This window comes from Lycorma delicatula, chromosome 1 (genome assembly GCF_047948215.1).
Source record: "Lycorma delicatula isolate Av1 chromosome 1, ASM4794821v1, whole genome shotgun sequence".
In the NCBI taxonomy this organism is placed as follows: domain Eukaryota; kingdom Metazoa; phylum Arthropoda; class Insecta; order Hemiptera; family Fulgoridae; genus Lycorma; species Lycorma delicatula.
In genome coordinates this window covers 105,741,184-105,757,102 of record NC_134455.1, presented here as the reverse complement: position 1 = coordinate 105,757,102, position 15,919 = coordinate 105,741,184, and the positions used below count along the sequence as shown (strand labels likewise).

General features: G+C 28.8%; 1 protein-coding gene across 4 annotated transcripts in view; it reads left to right on the top strand.

Annotated features, from left to right (window-relative positions):
- LOC142320712 (uncharacterized) overlaps positions 1-15,919 on the top strand; it is a 130,387-nt gene that overhangs the window by 95,424 nt on the left and 19,044 nt on the right. For all 4 annotated transcript variants that reach the window (XM_075358738.1, XM_075358739.1, XM_075358737.1 and 1 more), the window contains 2 exons: positions 2,284-2,441; positions 6,424-6,529. In XM_075358738.1, coding sequence (XP_075214853.1) covers positions 2,284-2,441; positions 6,424-6,529 — 264 coding nt within the window. The remainder of the gene's footprint in view (positions 1-2,283; positions 2,442-6,423; positions 6,530-15,919) is intronic.

Sequence of the window (15,919 nt, the reverse complement as noted above, 5' to 3'; positions counted from 1 at the left end):
CAGCAAAATTGAGAAACACAACTGCAACCAGCTCTAATCTTGTATTCTACAAGGGAGCTCCTGGGCAAAAACATTACCCTGTTGGCCGAAATAAGAAAAGGTATTGAAATATTATGTGGTTGCCCGCCCCACAACGACGTGTGCTTATATGCTATTGTACGGAAGTGGTGTTGGGTTTGTCCGGGACGTTATGCGACTATTATTTAAACATCTTTCTTCTACGAAATGTTATTGGTTTGTCGGATACATATTTATTTACGTTATATTTTTAAGTTAAAAGTATTCGGGCGATTAGAACTAGTTGTCCGTGGCTGAATGGCTGCTTCACGGCTTTTCATTGAGAGGTTCCGACTTCGAATATCGTTCAAGCATGGCATTTTTCTAACACTACAAATTTCCATATTCATATTCCTGCAAGTTTCTTTGTAAGCTTCTGCGGAGAATTAATTCATCAGTCAAAAAGAAAGATAAATAGAAAAAAATAATAATAAAGCCTTTGGATTTTTTACGGTTTCCAGGTTGGATAGATTAATCCTTTAACCTGATTTTCAATGTTGGATGAGTTTAATGTTTTATTACTTTTTAGATGTGTATTTTTTTATTACTTGCCGTAAGACACTGATCTTCTGATTTATGTATTAATTTTTATTTTCATGGATATAAAGTTACACCGACTCTATTAAGGGAAAGTCTACAAATCTGATCAAACTTAACAAGTCGTGAGTTTTTACAGATCTTGACTCCCCTTAGTTAGCAGAGATACTTATGTTCTCTTTGTGTATGTTCTCACTGAATCCTCCATAAAGCAGTGAGGGAAAATTGTTTATTTTCTTTTTTTTACGGACTCAAGAAATCATTCTTATATTAATCAGATGATTACTTTATTATGTCACTTAGGTTAAGTATTTGTGCAATCTCATTCAAAAGTGTTGGAAAACAAACTTATTATTTTTTTTTCTCAGTTTTTTTTTTTACTGATATTTTCATTATGGAAAAACTTATTTTCATGAATATTTGTAGTAAAACTTCTTAGTATAGGTAACTGATGGCATTAAAGTTTGGTTATAATTGATCAAGAGGTGGGGAATAATCCCCATGGATCCTGTATCTCAAAGTTTTACTAAAAGAGTAGAATAATTTATTAATTTAATTATTTACTTGGAACTTACATTATTTAATATTCCACTTAATTTTCGTCGTAAGTAGCAATCTACCAAGAGAGGAGAAGTCCTTGGAAGCCAGAGTTGCTTACTTTTTATTTTTGGTAACTCTTTTAAGATTTTACTCTCAAAGGAATGCTTTTACATATTTTGCCTTAAGCATTAGTATTTTATTGTTGATAGATTTAATCTGTTTGTTACACTAAAATAGTACATTGTTACATTTATTATAATGTTTTTTTACTTATCTCTTTTATTTATTTTATTACTTGTATGACTTATTTTTCAATCTGCTTTCTGAAGTGGGATAAGTTATACCTTGACCTTAAAATTTAAATTTACTTTAATTAAAAATTTAAACGCATTATTTTTCTTTTTTGGGATGACAGTAATTGCATGATTCTTTCCTTTGGGAAAACTGTTCAATAAATACATTTTTTCTTCATTTCTTTTTTAGTTCATTTGTTTTATAAATTATTATATGAAAAGACAAAATATATAAAAATAATATAATATTCATAATGGAAAAATAGTATAATTTCTACACTTAGTTTAAGAAAGCAATAGTTAATGAATGTATATATAATACGACCACTACTATAATCTCAGATGTTTATAAATTTTAATTCAGTGAGAAGGAAGTTTTTCATTTTTCTTTCAAAAGAATAAGCTAATTATTCTGATTTTTGGTTATTTTAGATGTTAGTGCTATGTTATTTAATTAATAAATCCTCCAGGTTGAATTTAAAATGCAACCAGTTGAGTTCATTCATTATATTGGACAGCTTTTTTACGTTCGAAACTATCATTTTAAATAAGAAAAAAATTAGTTCCATCTAGCAAAGGTAGCTATAAAATTTAACTGGGTCAGAATTATCTCTAAGAATGCGGTCCACATATTGGTTATTACGTTTCCTTATCTTCAGTAATCAGAAAATAATAAGATTTTGCTTTCAGACGTAATATCAAAATTTTGTATCGTATTTTATATTATTAAACATTTTATATTAAAATTTTTATGTTAGTAAAACTATCAAAAATATAACCAAAAATATTACTGTTAATTATTATAATTAAATGAAATGCTTAGTCGTAATTACTTAATTTTTAAATTTTTTATAAGGTACACGCTGTGATGACTATACATATAAACTAATCACAGGAAAAGACAAAAGACAATCTTGTCACTCGCAATTGACTGATGCAGCACGTTCTGTTGGTTTAGAAGAAGAAGACGTCCATGATGTTTGGAATATATTCATGTGTACTGGAATCACGAAGGTAATAACATGGAATTTTGTTATTGTAACCTCATCCGTGAGAAATAACTTGAGAAATTACCATTTTAATTCTGATTTAAAAAAAAAATTGTGTTTTTTAAAACTTAAAAACTACAAAAATAATCTCTGGTTACTTTTTAATGAAAAGTTTTTTGCAGTAAATTTTCCTTTATTAAATTTATTTTTTTTATGGTAGAATATAATATAAAGATTAATAATATAAAGTTTATATTTTGATTAATGAATCATTTTTTTCAAGACAGATTTTCGTACAATTACAAAGTTTAAAAGGAACGCAAATTACCAAATCCGTTCATAAATAAAACTTAAAATTTATAACCGCCACTAAATAACCCATGAAAACCGCCCGATAATAGAAAGATACAGCAGCAAGGAACATTCTCCGGGCTCTGCGATTTGTAGGGAGAAATATTGAAACTCCCGCCATTCTTGCATTTCGTTCCGTTCCGTTAAATGTGTTGAATCCGCAAATAAAATGTTTGATAACATTGACGATGATGAAACATTTTTAAAACATGTTATGTTTACGGATGAAGCGAATTTCCATGTCAGTAGCTGTGTCAACCGGCATAATTGTATGGTATAAGTATCTCAGCAACGCAATAAGATTATTGAGTATGTCGGAGATTCGCCAAATATATACGTGTGGTACGGTTTGATGTTGAATCGTATGATTGGCCCATTCATTTTTCATGGCCCTACTGTTACAGGGAATGTTTATTTAGACATGCTACAACTGTAAGTTTTCCCACAAGTTGATCCAGTTTTGTAAGAAAGTAATCTGGCTCTAATGTTTCAACAAGGTGGTGCGCCAGCACAATTTGTACAGTACTATTTATTTCAATTAGAACTCTGGAAACACCTTTTTTAGGTTTACATCAGAGGAATGTTATAATATAGTAATGTACATAAGTAACCATCAAAGTCGATTGATGATTAGGAGAACATAATGCGGATAATATTCAACAACAAGAAACGTACAATAAAGCAACCACAATTCATACTCGTCCACAATACCCGACCACCAAGTAGCTGGATTACAGGAGCCGCCACGACTCCCAGTCGCGCCAGCACAATTTAGCCTAGGCCTTTGACACGCTCTCAATGAAAGATTCCCTAATCGTTGGATTGGTAGGGCCGGTCCTGGGCTTTGGCCTTGAGATGCCCAGATTTAACACCCCGAGATTTTTTCTATGGGGATACGTTAAAACATTGTCTACAGTGAAAAAATCAGGGATGTACAACATTTAAGACAATGGAGCTGTTAGCACAATTATGCCTGCGATGATCCAGCGGATATAAACAAAAGTCGATTATCGGCTGGACGTTTGAAGAGATACTAACGGAAGTCATATTGACACCTTCTAAGATAAGTAAAAATCTTTCTGAGTTGGTGAATTAAAAAAAAAAAATAGTCGTTTGATTATCTCTAGTAGTTACTGAGTCAGGATTTTTTAAAATTGCTGTAACCCTTTTCTATTACTTCGTGCATATACGTTTAAATGAATTTAAAAAAAAATACTATATACAAAACTGTCACCCGCACGCTCTTTAAGTTGCCTGTATTCGTAATTTTCCTATATTACAGAGCAATGTTTGTCAACAATGTTTTTTTTGGCATGCGTGTTTTTTAATTTTTAATATATATCTGTTGTTACGTAAATGATTTAGAATGATAAGTAAAAAAAGAACTACGGATCATTCTTTGCCAATATTTAGGGAATTGTCTATTTACCGCTACGTTATTTATATGTTTATAAAGTAACGAAAATTTTCTTTATCAGAAGTGGTCATAGAGATAGTATGATAACCGAGTACGAACTTAGAAGTAAAAGAAATGTATATGTCCTCGGAGCAAATAAAATGAGTTATATGAAGTTCTTTTCAAGTACTGCTCCTAGATTGTATAACATACTTCCTAATCATATAAAGACCAGTAGCAACCTAAACACTTTCTTAAAGCTACTAAGACGATGGCTAATTAATATTGATGACGCCGAAAGTATGTTCCATGTAATTACATGATTTATGATTACATATATAATTAATTATAATGCTTTATACTATTGGTCTTAACATAGTAATAGATTTTTTACATGTATAACTTAACGAGTAGCACTGGATGAAAGGTTTATTAGTAAACTTAAATATTTGACGACGATTGATCTTCTCTATACTTAACTGCAGAAAAGATGAGTTTCCACCAGAGTAAATCATGAATTGAACCAAAACTAATCCTCCTATATAAGATAAAACTGTTTACTTTGCCCCTTACTCTAACTAAAAAGATTAATAGAAAAGGGATGGTGCCACAAAACGGGCAAGACCCTTGTAGATACCTAATCATTCATCTTTTACAAATAATATAAATTAAGTTAAGTTAAGTAACAAATATTAAATTTTATTATAAAACAATGTTAAATTAAGTATGATTAAGTTAAGTAATATTATAATTAGTATTAGGATTACTCCATTAATTATTAATTATGTAAAAGTGAAAGAAATAAAAGAAATAATAAGAAATAATAAATAATAATAATAAAATTACTAATAATAGAAAAAAAATCGTGTGGAGCACAATAAAAGCAATACATATCCGTATCAGAAAAAGTAGACATAAAACAAAAAGCAACTCTCGATGGTATTGGCATAAAAGGCAGAACGATACGGATTTTTTTGTCTGGATTATTCATTAGTAAAAATAATTATTAAAATTACTATATCAGTGATGAAATAATTAATAAAATTTAAAAATTAAATCATGTTACTAAGATGAGTATATTTTTCCTAGAAGGGTGAGTCAAATAAACAGTTATTCTATGGTACAGTATCATATTAGTTAAACTGGTCACTCCTCCAAATTGTTCCATTCTAAACTATATATATGGATATAGTTCTATTATAAATATTTTCAGTCATTAATATTTCATTATTACTTGTAACTAATTTTTACTAGTAAAGTATTTAAACTAATACAGAAAATAATAGTTTCACAATTTTAATTTTTTCAATTATAAAAAAAAATAAATAAAAATGAAGTTCTTACGACAACTTTTGAGATTATATTTGGATTTAGTATCAAAAACGTACAATAAATAATCCAAAATTATCTGTCTAACAAAAATAATTTTAGACCAGTGTTCATTTAATAAAATAATTGTATGAATGTTGTGGAAATAATAAATAAAAAAACAACATTTTACTACCAAACACTAAACAACTATGTCTTTCAACTATTTAGTCAGTAATTTAAAATAATACTATAAAACAAGACACTATAAGGTACTACCCGTTTCTGATTTTAATTTTCATCCAGTAATGGAATTACTTGAATAAAAGTACTCTCCGAAGTTTAATAATAAAACAAAAAAAAAAAAAAATATATATAATAAAAGAAATATTAAGATTGTGTTAATGATTGTATCAATTTTCATCATTTTGTAGGTTAAATTTTCATCAAGTGAAAAGGCTCCTATGTTATAATTACATCTACCCAATTTTATCTCCCCCGTTTTTGTTATTGGTTGATAAACACATTGATTTTTTTATTTTTTTATTTGTAACTACTTTGTAAGCAAATTTTCAATTTGGTTTTTTATTTACAGTTTTTTACAAACTTTTAGTTCATTAATTATTAAAAATTTATTTGTTTCAAACTTTCATTTATGATCACTGTTTTAGTAGAAGCTGTTACAATTTATTTTTACAAATATTTTTCGGGTGTTTGCTTAAACCTGATCTTATAGCAGCTAAGTGTTTAATTTGTGTACCTTGTTATTTATTAAAATTTTACGTTTAAGTTCATTAAACAACTATACTTCTCAGTTCCAATTTGTTTTTTTTTTCCAAACCATAATAACTCATATAACTATGAGCCAATAAAAAAAATATTTGTTTTAAAATTCAAGTTAAAGATTTATATTAAATACAATATGTATGTAAGTTTATATTTTATGTTGCAGGATACTCATCAGTACTTCTGCAAACCCAGTCCTGCGGTAAAAGGGGATTATATTGAATTTATTGCCGATATGGATCTTCTTGTAGGTCTCAGTGCCTGTCCGCAAGGTAATATTTATTTACAAAGAATACTTCAATATATATGCTTCTATTGTATCTTTCTATATAATATTTGTACAATATTATTATAGTGTAAACATAATAAGATCACATTTTATAACTACATGTACACAATATTAAAGAATATGAATAAAAACTAGTAAAATAATAAAAATATATAAATAAATAAGAGGAAGGAAAAGTAATAATGATATAGTAAATAATACTTTGCTTTTATATAAATTTATTTTAACGAGAAAATAGAAACGAAATATGATTATGATCAAGTTATTTATTTTGCGACATATAAATCAGTTATTCGAGGCTTAATTTATTGTCAATAAAAAGAAACGATAATACTGATAGTTTCCGATCCTAATTGGCTTTGTTTTTCAAATTCTGTAATTTGAATTTAACATAAAGGAAAACAGGTTAAAAAAAACAACATTATTAAAAAAATTACATAATTGGTATTGTCTAATATAGCTTACTGTTCGTTATTATGAATATATTATTAAGAGATACACGAATTTTACGCTATTACATAAACTTTTGTCACCAGATATAAGAACAACAATTGTGCATTAATTCGTTTTATATTAATTATTAATACCAGATTTTGATATGACTTATTATTACTTAAAAACACCTGATCATAACCTAGCAAATAGAATTCTCCTCTTTCATTCATTTTCTTTCTCTCTTTCACTAAAAATTCAGGAAATTTTCGTATTAAATCTAGTACATAGTCGGGTACTAATGTGCTAAATGTATCTATTAAAACTTGAAAAAAGTTTTATTGCTAATGAATCATGGAATACAAAGTTATCAAAAATGTTCATGGATCTGCAGCGATAAAAAATGTCGATGGTAGAACCGACAAATATTTACAATATGAATAATATTTGCCGTGTTATATTTTTAAAGTTAATAATTTTTTTATTAACATTTAATTTTGGGAGATGTACTGGTTGTAAGGCACAGGGTTGTAACTATCATTACCTAACAAGCAACTGCTGTACTCAACAGTTTTGAAACCTATTTGGAGCTACGGAATTCAACTGTGGGGCATAACAAGAAAAAGTAACATCGACGTCGTACAGCGATTCCAGAACAAACTATTGAGAAATATAACAGAAGCGCTATAGTTTGCAAAAAATAATAAATTACCCAATTATCTGGGACTGTCAAACGTTCGGAAGAACATACAGTGATTCCGTACAAAGTACAAAATGAGACTGAACTAACATGTAAACTGGCTGACTTTTAAACCCAGTTTAAATGATTTTAACCGCTTTTGAAGGGAGTTGTATTTTTAACTTTTGACATTCCACTACCTTCAATCAAAATAAACAATCAATACCTACAATAGTTCGTTAAATGCATTAATATATACTAATAATAATAAAATATTTTACAGATTAGGTTACAATGTTAGATGATTAGTATATAGATCTGAACTCGCAGATCTTTTTCGTTACCACGATAACAGAAATGTAATGAAGTAAAAGGATTAATTTTTTTTTCTTTAATGAATATCTTTAATATCTTAACCGCTATTAGGAATATCGTGATAAAATGCTAACTGGAGAAAGGTAATGCTAACTGGCCTCTAAGGTATAACGCTGTGAAATTTTATTAAAATCTGTCGTCATTTTTGCGTGATGCATGCACAGGGACGACTATAGTTATAATTTTGTTTTAAGTATAGATATAACAAATACATTATTTTAGAAAAAGGTTATTGGTTGATGTTATGAGACATTATTTATTTACAATTCATTTCGGGGTGATTTTGTGCTGGTAAATAAATAATTCCAATCTACCAATCCATGAAATATGAACTGAAATATTGTTTTTTTATTTTGTATTTTTTTTATTTTTTTATTTTTTTATTTTGTATTTTTATATTTAATCATACCAAAAATGAGAGTGCGTTAAAAAAATGTCTAAGTATTACAAAAAATTTTTAATTTATAGTCAGCAACAATTTTTATTAATTCAGTACCATCAGTAAAGTCTACTTATATTTTTACTAGCTTTTCTCTGAAAGACTTCATGTATACTAAAAATCCGTTTTACCTATCTTTTTGTTTAGACTAACAACATTGAAGTTTTCATAACTCTTAAACAGTTCATTACAATAAAATAGTTAAGTAAGGACATTTCAACTTGTATTAGTTGGAAATTTTACAGTTTTTAAATAGGCTATTTTGAATTGTTAATAGTTTTAAAAAACAAACAAACTTATAAAAAATGTCCTCATCGAGGAAATATTAGTCCAAAGTGTAATAAAAAATGATATATCAGGTCTGCTTGTGAATTTTAAAAAAGAAGATTTTCCTTAAATTTTTTATTCCCAGATTTAATATAGCTGATATTTAAGAACGGGATTCCGACACAGATTAAAGATTCCTTACGTAAGCAGATATTATTGAAAGTTTTAGAAATGTAAAAGAACTAAACAAAGATAACAGAAACTAAGTTATCGAGAGAAAATAATAAGATGTAAAACTAATAACAGTAATACTAATTGTATTTATTCACAATGTGGAAAATATCTCAAGGATAATTTGCCTGTCCAAAACAGTCAACACTAATTAAGCGTTTAGACTACTCAGGAGTTGATCGTCCAAATACAATCTTTTCGACGGTAATCATAGACCTATGTAAATTGAAGAAATTAGGGAAGGTACAGTTTTAAAGACAGTTACACTTTTTTGTTCTATTTATCTTTTTGATAATAAATTTTTAATTCAACTCACAGGCAGACCAGTCAGATTTAATAACCAGACAACTTCTTACAACGTATTAAAGTAAAGTATATATTAATATACAATATTTAAAAAAATAATAATAATAATTTTTTTTTTGTATTATCAATTAATAATAGCGTCATTAATAAACTAAACTTTATGATAAAATTTTTTATATAATTTTATGGAATAAAGTAGGTCGTGAATTATTTATTAAAACGAACTTTTACCAGTACGACCAGAATAACTGTGATATTCCAAATGAAAGGAATCTATATTGATAACAATGTGTTGTTATATGTATGTATGTATGATATTGTTGATGGAGAAGAAATAAAAGTTAGTGATTTATAGTGCTGTAGTATACCATTAATCTTGTTAGTTTTTTCCATTAATCGTGTTAATAGTTTTTTATTTTAACTGATTTTAATTGAGATACAAATGAACATTTAATTATTTATTAAAAATTTTTGTAAGTAAAGTTTGTAAAGTTAACATTTGTATTTGTTTTTTTTAATAACTTAAAGAGCTGTTAGTCTCTGGTGCACGTCAGAACATAAAAAAAACTGAAGCATCGGCTAAATAAAATTATTTTGTTGATACTTTTATTTAGTTTAATATGACTGATACGAGTAGAATGATGTAAGCGCAGGTGGTCTTAAATATTTATTAATTTTTTTATATATGTATATATACAGTACATATCGCAACTTTACTTTAGTTGATTGCTCTGTAGAAAAAAATGGTGAAACATTATGGAATTATTCGGCTATGCAGTTATATATATATATATATATATATATATATATATATATATATATATATATATATATATACTCGTAACTCCTTGCATAAAACATTTTACTGTCAGTAAAATGAATTTCATATATGTTCTGCACTAATGGAAGATGCAGAAATAGATACAAACATCTTTAAAAAGTATTTGTTTTGCGAAATATAATTTATTATATTAAATAATTTTTTAATATTTATTAGTTTGAATTTGCAAAAGTAATTTCTGGGTTTTTCGTGAGAAATAAAACTCAGTTTCAATTATACAGAGAATGAACTTTAATAAATTCTATATATTTCATTTTGTCCGATGCCATTTTTCTGGTCACTTCACGATCCGTGCTCAAAGAAGTTCTAGTCCATATCAGAAAAAACTGAACCAAGTGCAAATTCAGGTCAGCATTATTAGAGAAAGTTTTACCATTCAAAGAGTTTTGCAAACTCCAAAAAGGATGGTAATCTAATGGTTCTATATCAGGACGAAATGTGGATGAGACATCACTTCCTAACCAAGCTCCAATAATTTCCCACGAGCTACCAAATATATGTAAGGGTTTGCACTGAATATTGTAACACGATTCCTTTGCGATTTGCCCATTCCGGCCGTTTTTCTTCGATTGTTTCCTCCATTTTCATAATTTGTTGAAGTAAATACCTGAGTTCGATTGTTCTTGATAAGTGCTCAAAAAATACAACACCATTGTAATCTCACCGAATTGACAGCATAATCGTTTTTTGATGCGAATCAGCTTTCTATATGGCTTGTTATGGTTCATCACGCTTAGACCATGATCGTTTTCGATTGATGTTATTGTAGACGTTGCAATCTGTTTTTTATCACCAGTGATTTCTTTCAAAAAGCATAGACTTCACTGCCTTTGAGATACATATCGCAAATATTGATTCTCCGTGTTAAATAAAACTTTTACAATTTATGCGGAATCCAAATATCGGGCCTCTTAACGAGTCCAAGACATTTGACGTGACTTTTGTTTATATTGTGTGTGATACATTTGACCTCTCTGTTATATCTGCACGATTACATTATGATTCGGTTAAATTAAGGCTTTGATTTGCTCGTCATGGACTAGTAGTTTGGCCAGAATTTTGGTATCTTTGAGTGAAAAATCTCCAGAAATTTTTCAAACGGAATTTTTTAAATTGATTATGATACGTTAGTTTTGTTAGATCATCAACATCATCAATATCACATACCTTTTTGTGACCCTTAATAGCTTTCTTGTCTTTATGAAAAAATAAGTAAAATATCACCAAAATGTTCGTTTTTGCACTCGATGTTAAAATTGACCATAAACTAACAGGTATAAACCACATTACTTTCTTGCCAACCCCAATAACAAATAAAATTTACGTTAATTTACTGATAAAATTTTTAGGCTTAAGCTTTTAATATTCAAATAGTAATAACCGATTTAATGACAAAATTATCAAAATTTAAATGTAAAAGAAAACAAAACATATGTTTACCTTCCACTTAATAATATGATAAATATTTGTTATTTTCTCGGTAATTATTTTTACTTTTCCGGCTAATATAGTTAGTATAGCTATACCAAAGGAAAGTAAAGTAATAGATTTCAAAGAATGATTAAAAAATTGTTATTTTTTTTAATATGCGTCTCAAAAGGACATTTTAGAAAAAACTTTTCCAAAAAAAATATAATTTTTTAATAAACATTTTTTTTTTTTTTTAGAAAAAAAAAGTATTCCAACTTTTTATATTCGATTTGCAATAAAAAAATTGAACAGTGGCCCAGCCCCAAAATAAGAATTTTTACTAGTGAATTTTTACGTACGTGTCTGTTGATCTGAAGGTTATTAACTCTGGACTCCGCAAATAAATTTTTTTCAGACAGTAGGGACATGCCGTTATCAAAGGAAATACTTATATTAAATTTGTGAAAAAATTGGAATATTTTGCCAAAATAAAATTTTTAAATATTTCTGAAATATTTATCAAAGAATTTTCTTACAAAAGTTGAAGCCTTATGATCAGAATAAAAATTTGTGCAATTTAATTTTTAATATTCACCCTCATCACCAAAATATGAATCGAAATTTTTGTTATTTCTTGCTTTTGAAAAGGAGCAAATGGGAGATCTTTATATGTATTTTCTACATCAATGGTCCATGATAATCTAAATATTTCACGCATTCCATATCTATAGTCTGTGGCAAAGAAAAAGTTTTTTTTTTTAATTTTTTAAACTGTACAGCTCAATATAAAATTATCCATTGCGTCTAAAATATGAAAGTATATATTTCATTATCCCTAAATGTTTAGTTACATTACCAAAAAAAACGAATTGGCCAAACAGTTTAATCCCTTTCCTAAAAAATCACATTTAAATTTATTTTAAATTATGTCTGTAGCTTTTTTAATTTAATTTAGTATTAGCCTATTTTGGGGCTACTTTTTTAACATTCATTTTACCCAGTTACACGCTTTTGATTAATACAGCCAAAAAATCAAAACTTGTTTTGCAATTCTGAATTATAAATATCTAACATTTATTTTTTAAGCATAAAAGTCACGTAAAGCTCCCTTTAACGCGGGGCTCCCAATTTAAAAAAAAAAACAAAAAAAAAAAAAACATTTTTTAGGATTTGATTTTAATATATTTAATGTTAATTTTAAAGCATTATTGGATGAATTGACCGGAGTAACCAGAAACGTTATGAAATATTCAGCTTTGTTATACTTATTCAATTGTGAGGGTTTAACTTTAATATATGGACTTCCCTTATAACCTTTAAATAAATAAATATTTCCAAATTAAATTATTTTAAAGAGTAGGAACGAATGTATTTTTCAAATGAATTTTTGATGAATGTCACATTGATTGAAAAGTAACAAATGAAAACTTTTTAAGGTGGTTAGAAAAGGATCGAAATACATTCATTACTAAAATAAGTGCAGGTTAGGTCGTTAAGAAGTGATTTTTTGAAGGATACTGTCTATTTTACTACGTGTTCCAAAACGTACTAGGGAATAAAGGAATTGAATAGGCAGAAAGAGATAATGATTGATTTAAAAAGGAGAACATATGAAATCTGTTCAGAACAAAGAAAATTGGAATAATGTCTACTAGATAAGACATGCAATAGAGAGAATATAACTGATTATTTTTTTTTTAAATCTATGTTTATTTGATTATTCAAATCTTTCTGGAATTTATTTAGCAATATCATTAATAATTTAGTTTGCATATATAAAAAAAACAATGTAATAAAAAACCTGTTATTATTATTAAAGTTATTATTTAGCCGTTCTCCGTGGCTGAGTAGCGTCTCGGCAATTCGTACGGAGGTCACGGGTTCGAATCCCGGGCAGGCGTGGAATTTTTTTTATTCGTTACCATTTTTCATCGCGCTAATGACCATAGGTATTGATAATACCTATTTCATAATAGAAAAAAAAGCTTATTATAAACAAACTAGAATGAAAAAAATGACGTCGCTAAAAATTAGATCGTTTGGACTTGATGGACAATATTAAATTTCATAATTATGCTGTTCCCTGAATATCAGTTTAGTAAATAAAAGTAATAAGAAATAACCCGATTTTTCCGAAGATTAAACAAATTTATCTTAAACTTTCAATTTTTCTCTGGTTTATTTTCTTTTTGTTACTTTTACCCTGATTTTGATGGATGGATAATATTATACCGTTCGTTGCATTGAAGGTTATGAATTTTTTGGACTCTAGAACGATCGCTGCTTAATTTAGCAAACCTATTCATTAATTTAGCCAATCACTGGTCACTGGAATTAAACGTATGGCAGTACAGAATACTAATGTAGAAAAAAAAAAATTTCATGTACAATATTTTTATTAACATTCGCAAAGTAGTTTACTTTCTTCTGATAATTTTTATTCGGTTAGGCTACATTATATCAAAATTTGCATTTGGTAATAGTCTAGAATTGATAAATTAGGCTATTTATTCTACTGTGGTGTTGTATTTAATTTCAAATAACCTGATCCGCGTTGGGAAGGCACTTGCCTTGTAACGATCCCGGTCGCCACACCACCCTCTCCATTGATAGCCCTGATGAGCTTTATCAGAGGTTGTCTTTTACACTTTCTAAGCTTGATAACACAATATAGTTATCAGTTTGGCATCTGTCAGGATAACACCGATGCAAATGCCTCGGCAGACACTTCCATCAGAGTATTTAACACCTACTATCGCCTTCGTATGGCTTTCTCCAACCACGACCACCTACCATAACTTACAACCTTCAACCATCAAATTAACCGATTTGCGGAAGCGCGATCCCCGCGCTTTCCTCTAACACCGACTATTTCATACAAAAACTCTTCCTGTATCTAACTTGAATTAGATTACGCACTCAGATCATACAAAACAGGATCTAGTCTTTAAACACCTAAAATGCTTTAATAGGCTAGTCTTTAATACACCGTCATACCAACAAAACAAGTGTTCATTGCAACAACGACAATTTTGTCCTACAGCTCAGTTTACTTAAAGTCCTGTTGATTTACTTATGAAGCTAGTGCTTAAGAAACATTTGACTAAGACCTTATCCCTGTTTTAGGGAATGAGGCAAGAACACAGCAAAGTTAGGTATGCGGCTCGTTTGGTTTAAGGGCTCATGATTTTATAGTTTTCAGTGCATGCATATTTAAATTTATTTTTATTTAAGTATACTAGCTTTTTAATTTCATCAGGAAAGTAGTAATCACAACCGCAATAACAACAATAACAAACACAATAATAATAATAATAATAATAATAATAATAATAATAATAATAATAATAATAACAGTGATTACATACAAAACAGAATTTAAAGTAATTGTCAGGATTTATTCACAGGTAGATAAATAATGAAAACCAGAATTCAGTCCCACTGACAAAATACATCAGCGTGACCACTAGTCTTAACACTTTTAACCACTAGTCTTGTATTAGCAAAAGTACAATAGATAAGACAAGTATTAAGTTCTTTCACTCAAATATTTTGCTGTTTACAAATAAAACTACCCTAACAGTTTATGAATGAAATCTAGTACATTAACTCTTTCATTTATAGGCTAACAGTAACTCTCCGAACTATTTCTTGTTTCGTGTACTGGAATTACTTGTAACGTCACCGGTAATCGCGTCGAACGAGAAACTCGTTCGTTGCGAGGAACGAGAAATTCGTTCCTTCAATGACCTCAACGCAGAATACTCTTGCTGACTGTCATCTCGTGGACTCTCATCTCGCAATCTCAAATCACGCAGACCGACGTCGTAACGTCTCGCTTAGACTGTTCGCAGAACTCACATCGCAGTCTCTCCTCGCGGAATTGACTTTTAAGTGGTCATCCCGGAGTACTTATACTTCTACGATCTTTACCTGTGGACCAAACTCCAGTTGAGCGTGAGAAAGATCGACGAGGCCCTTTCATTTCCATGCATTCCTAACCTGGGTCCGGTAACTTTTCTCACTGAACATACATTTCTTTAGATATCTCAGTGGGCAGTATTACAAAAGACGTTTAAAGGAACCTGTTGCCTTTACTAAAAGGCTTTTTTAGCCCCTTTCTGAATTCTTCTATTATTATATTTTCTACTACTTTCTTCTTAATTGGTAGGAATCCATTACTCAGGTCCTTTATACCGGTTTTTTTTAATATTATGTTCATCTAGCCTGATGAATTTTTCAAAATACAGGTCAACATACCTACCTACATATCTAACGTACATTCTTCGGAAGTTTCCATAACTGTTTTTGCGTTCTTTGGACCAAGTAATAGCTTTGCTCCTGCAGCATCAATAGAGCTGTAGTAGGGAAATAAATAAGAAAAACGTTTAAC